The following is a 5,218-nucleotide window of genomic DNA, read 5'->3' as shown; positions in this document are numbered from 1 at the left end:
TCTCAGATCCTTTCTCATACCAAGCATCCTACATAAAGGAAAACACACTGTATGACAAAGAAAGTCAAGTTAGACCACAAGTCAGAAACACACGCATCTGGCCAATAGGACACAACACACCCTTCCTTTCCAAAGCATGATACAGACTCTTCCCTGCTCCTCTAGACAGCTGGCTCTAGGAAGCAGTTTGTGAAGTCTCCACCCGTTCACCTTCCAATCAAATACAGAAAGGCAAAACTTTGCTGGGGACTATTTTGCCTTAAAATGGAGGTGGGGAGGTTGTGCCAAAGAAGTCATTCCTTGGAGATAATTCAAGGTGGTTTGGGGGGAAAAATAGATTTCCCATTTCATCTCTTTTTCTCCACACACCCAAATAAAAATTCTTTAGGGAAACTGTGAATATGGTTGCATTTAGGATGAAGCCAAGGGAGGGGGTAAAAACTGAAACTTTAGAAAGAGTCTTGGAAGGCCAGAAATCTGTGCAGCCTAGGCCAGCACGCAGGTTGCTCTGTCCCTGAGTCTGAAAGCAAGGACTAGCAGGGACCTTCCTGAGGTGGCCGCAGCCGGGCCTGGGCCTGGGCCTGGGGGTGGGGTGGGAACCGGCAGAATGGGAAGGATTGGCTGGCCCCTTCCGCCAGGGCCAGCTGATGTCCCCAGGCCAGAAACAGTGTCCCACCCAAGGACTCCGCTTCCATCCTCTGGTTCCATGCCCTTCTGTGACATCAACTTCTGATAATTAAGGGCTTCCCAACAAGCCTTTTAATTTCCAGAAAACATATCAAAACAGTCATTTTCTTTTCACATCCCACCTGGAGAAGTCTATTCAATGCAGGCGCCGGTGGGAATATAACTTGGGCCATTTTGAAACCTAGTTGACATCTTGCCTGTAGGCTAAAACCTGTGTGGTGTGTGCACATGTGTTTGTGTGTGTGTGTGTGTGTGTGTGTGTGTGTGTGTGTGTACCACTCTTGAAGTGAGGACAGAAGGAAAGGTAAGAAATGGAATAAGGGATTACAGTTGAAACTAGGCCAGCTTCTGGTTTGCACATTTTGCAGGCCATTTAATCTTTGCCCTTGGAGAACAGATTGATAGGACACAAACACTCACAGGCATCCCTGTTAGGTACCCCTTGTGGACACGATTCCTGTTTTGAAAACAGGAAGTTTTTTGAGATTCATTGTCCTGAAACAACATGGTCACAGATTCACATCCAACTTTGGTCAAACCTCTACAACACTCCCATCCGTAGCAATGTTAAAAAATGTTTTAATGAGAAAGTAAGACAGAAGAGAAGAAAAACACAGAACAATACAACAGTCCCATCTGTATTTTCCCTTTCACACAGACCATAGTTTAGAGGATCTTGTAACTTCAGTGGTCACCAAAACAAAGCTGATTCACACACAAGGAAAAGGGAAAAGGAGAGAGGAAAAAACAATTTTTGTTTCTCCTGACAACGAGATGCAGAGACCCCGCAGAGGTAAATGCCTTACTTTGTAGCCAGGAGCATGTTTTTTCTTGTCACTTGCTCATTGGGATCGGAATGTTGTCGGTTGAGAAATTCAGCTACTGCTTTGGCAGGAAATTCAGTTTCACACACGTACCCAAAGTCCCTGGCTAGATGGACAGCTTCTCCTGGCAAGAGCAGAGAGGCAGGGCAAGAGAATGAAACGCTTTAGGATCAAAACTTCCTTTCTGCTCCCAACTCCCTTATTTTCTTAGCCTAGAAATTGAAGGAAACGCAAACTACTTGTTTTCTCATCCCAGACATCTGATTTCCTTCTCTACAGGATCTGGTAAGTACACTCCTCCGTAAAAGTGACCTCTTGTCCTAAAAGGCCAAGATGATTTGAAAATGTGAATCCCACCCACCAACCTCCACTCCCATGCTCTGCCCTGACTGACATTTCCCACCTTCTCTCTTAAAATGGTTCTTGTATTCCAACCTCACACTTATCAACACATAAATGATATTCATAATTACTCCTTGGGCTTTTCTACAAGGGAACCACTGAGAGTTTACATTTTAACTTGATCACATATAATTATCTGTTCATCCAAACCGATTAACCAAGAGGATTTGAGGGTCACTCCACTGAGTCTGTCTGTGCTGTTGATTTTCGAATCTTTGGTTTTAATTTCCTGAACCAGTTGGTTTTTACTGCAGGGCTTCCTGCCATTAGCTCCAGCTCCGGAAGAACGCATGCGCCAATTAGAGCATCAAAGCCCTCTCCGCAGAGCTTGTTTCCATAAAATGGAGCGGATCACAAACAATAACAGTTCTCCAGAAACTGCCTGCCTGCTACAGCACACAACCCCCAGACCCACACCATCTCTCACGCTACCCCCTAAGCCACCACTGTCTTTCCATGGCATATAATTTTTTGGGGTATGAATAGAGTTTGTCTGTGTGCTGCTATTATTTTAATATAATGCTATTTTAGTTGAGTTTCTGGTACTGAACAATTACTGGCTTCTAAAACTGTTATATTATCGACTTTGCACCATTCACAAATAGAAAACATACATTTCCTCCGCAAATACGAGGTTTTAGACCTTTTTTTAGTAACTTATAGAGCTAGAACTTGGATTTACTTGTAATATATCTCCTCAAAGACAGATGTAAATGAGAGAACGCCTTTCGACATGAAGTTTAGCTTTTAAATCTGCCCAATAATTTGTCATTTTCCCCATTAGCATGAGACACTTTTACAGATACACACAGAAAAATGCAAGAGACCTATACAGCCATTCCCCAAACACCCAAACTTGAGCCAGTTTAGTATCAGAAAAATCTTGGGACTCTAAAGGACATAGGAATGTGAATGGATTGTAGGGTCAGATTATCTAGAGCAGGGAGTGAGGACGTGGTTGTCTTTTTATTTCAGGGAGTTTGGAAGGGTAAATATGTGGGTGTGTGTTAAAAACTACCATGAGAAACTTATTTTGCAATGCTTGTATTTCTTTTTTCCTTTCCATATCCAAACAATCCGAAGTCCAAAATGGCTTTCTTTCCTTCCAGGAGAGAAGCACAATTAAACAAGAGATAAGAGAGCGTATGTTTGGGAAACAAAAAACTACAAGGGCATAAAACCCTCAGCTTTCGGGGACAGTCTTAAATCAGGATACAGGTCAAAGATTCCCAAATTAATTCAGGAAGTAATGGTCACGCATTTCTCAAATGCAGATGTCAGAATAACTTAAGTAATTTACTGCTGAGCTCTTTAAAGAATTCTTGCAGAATGGGCAGTTCTGAAATTTGTGCATTGTTTATGTCAGAAATGGGCTGCAAAGGTGTCATAATGTGATAGAGGGGCAAAAGGAAGAAGGAGAGGAGTATGTGTAAATAGTTTTTTGCATGCAAGAATTCCATTCACTTCTGGCTATATGCTTTGGAAAGACGAAACTGCCCAGTTGACACAAAATACCCGAACATCTGGCCACTAAATATTATCTATTTTCCCAGAAGGCAGTTCCTTCCTAGTTAGCAAGTGGATTCGCTTACCCTCCACTAGTGATGTAAGCAGGGTAACGTTGGCAGCTTTACGTCTCCCTGCTGGCAGATTTAATCCTATTTTGTCCAGTTTTTCTCTTAGGGATCTTCCGCCATTTTTAGACTTCGCCCTGTTTCACACAGATACATACAACATAAGGATGTAGAAAACGCTGAGTTGCTCTGCATCAAATGAAAATCATTTTGAAAGCTTCCTGAAATGTGTTTTTAAAAACATGTGACCCTGAGACATTTAAAGGAGGGGAACCTGAGAAGAAATGGTACAGGAGGGTCACGAGGAGATAAATGGTTGTTAAACTGTAAAGCACCCCCTGTGTTTAGTTATTATTGCAACTCTTGTGGCACATTGGAAAGTTTTGATTTCCCAACTCTCAAAAGAAGACCACAGGCAAATAAACATGGCTCTGATCTAGGGTTTGAGGTATTCTCGAGTTCAACTGACTATTGTATATTTTCTCTGTTCTTACAATCACACAAATCCCAACGGGGTCTTTAAATTGTCTTTGCCAGATCTGCTGTTCGGCTGTTCAGAGTAACCAAAGTTATCAGCACTCTTGCGTCTCTTGCCCTGCCTCGGCCCCAACGGGAAACTCATTTCACCAACTGTTTACATGCCGTGTCACCAGCCTAGTGGGGACCGTCAAAGCCTGACATCAGCCTCTCAAAATTTCGCCAATTTCAGAAACAATAGAGGCGGTTCTAAATAGATGTCTAAATAGACTCCCATAATCAGAAAGTGGTTAAGATACATTGTTTAAATAAAACAGCAAATTAATTAATTTCAGATTTTATTCCCTACTCAAGTGCTCTTTAATTGTGTGGATTAGATTATACTCCCCTAGGTAAACAGTCTCCAATACTGGGGGGAGGGGGAGGGGAGGAAAAAGCAGAGGGCAGAAAAAAGATCTGTGTCAGGGAAAGATTACAAAGAGAAACAAAACGACCGAAGAAGGAAGAAAAAGTCCAAATCGTTGATGTTAAAACGTTCCAAACCCTCTTACAGGATTTGTATGGGATATGCCCACCAGACTGGAACTGTGGGCTCATAAATAGATAAATGAATCAAAGTCAAAATAACGAAGTCCTTGGTCTTAATTAAGGGGGAGGAGGTGGAGAAGGATAATAAACACCTTATGCTGCTAAGTTCAACACAAGCCCCGCAATGCACATGGCTGAGGGAGACCAGGAGGAGGAAGCCCACAGCAGGGGAAGCCTGCGCTGGGGATGGTGCATTACCTCGCCGGCCCTATAAAAGCTTATCTCTGAAATGAATCATTGCCACCTCGTGGGGTGACAGTCCTCGCCACAGAAGTGAACACATGCAATCTTCGGTGGCAACTTCGCCCAAAGCACGTACACGTGCCTGGCACGCAGCACAGCGCCTGGGGCCGTCAACGCCGCTGCCTTGCTCAGAGGGTAGCCAGCCGGAGGGAGGCGACAGCGCCTGGGGGCTATGGGGCACCCACTGCGGGGAAACTGGTCTCCCCCTTAGCTAAAAGCTCTGCTGTGAAAACCGTGTTCAAAGGATGGCTGGGGACCGTCGAGATCCTACCCGGTGGTAAGGCAAAGCGAGAAGGCCCAGAGGAAGTTTTCCTGGGCTTGCAAGGTGCGTGCCAACAGGGAAAAGACGGCCGCACGGCGCCCCGCGGCTGCAGAGGCCGGGACTGAGCCCGCGGCGGAACGCGCTGCGCGTGCGCGCAGAGC

The 5,218-nt window shown here is 44.5% G+C and overlaps 1 protein-coding gene across 2 annotated transcripts in view; it reads right to left on the bottom strand.

Moving 5' to 3' along the window:
* Positions 1-5,218, bottom strand: part of Tfap2a (transcription factor AP-2 alpha (activating enhancer binding protein 2 alpha)) — a gene marked incomplete in the record, with an annotated part of 22,364 nt that overhangs the window by 1,960 nt on the left and 15,186 nt on the right. For both annotated transcript variants that reach the window (XM_013521866.1, XM_013521865.1), the window contains 2 exon segments: positions 1,494-1,635; positions 3,506-3,624. In XM_013521866.1, coding sequence (XP_013377320.1) covers positions 1,494-1,635; positions 3,506-3,624 — 261 coding nt within the window.

The sequence above is a fragment of the Chinchilla lanigera genome, unplaced genomic scaffold, assembly GCF_000276665.1.
Source record: "Chinchilla lanigera isolate Chin_1 unplaced genomic scaffold, ChiLan1.0 scaffold00064, whole genome shotgun sequence".
In the NCBI taxonomy this organism is placed as follows: Eukaryota; Metazoa; Chordata; class Mammalia; order Rodentia; family Chinchillidae; genus Chinchilla; species Chinchilla lanigera.
Note: the sequence above shows the minus strand (reverse complement) of the source record. Positions and strands in the feature narration are given on the sequence as shown.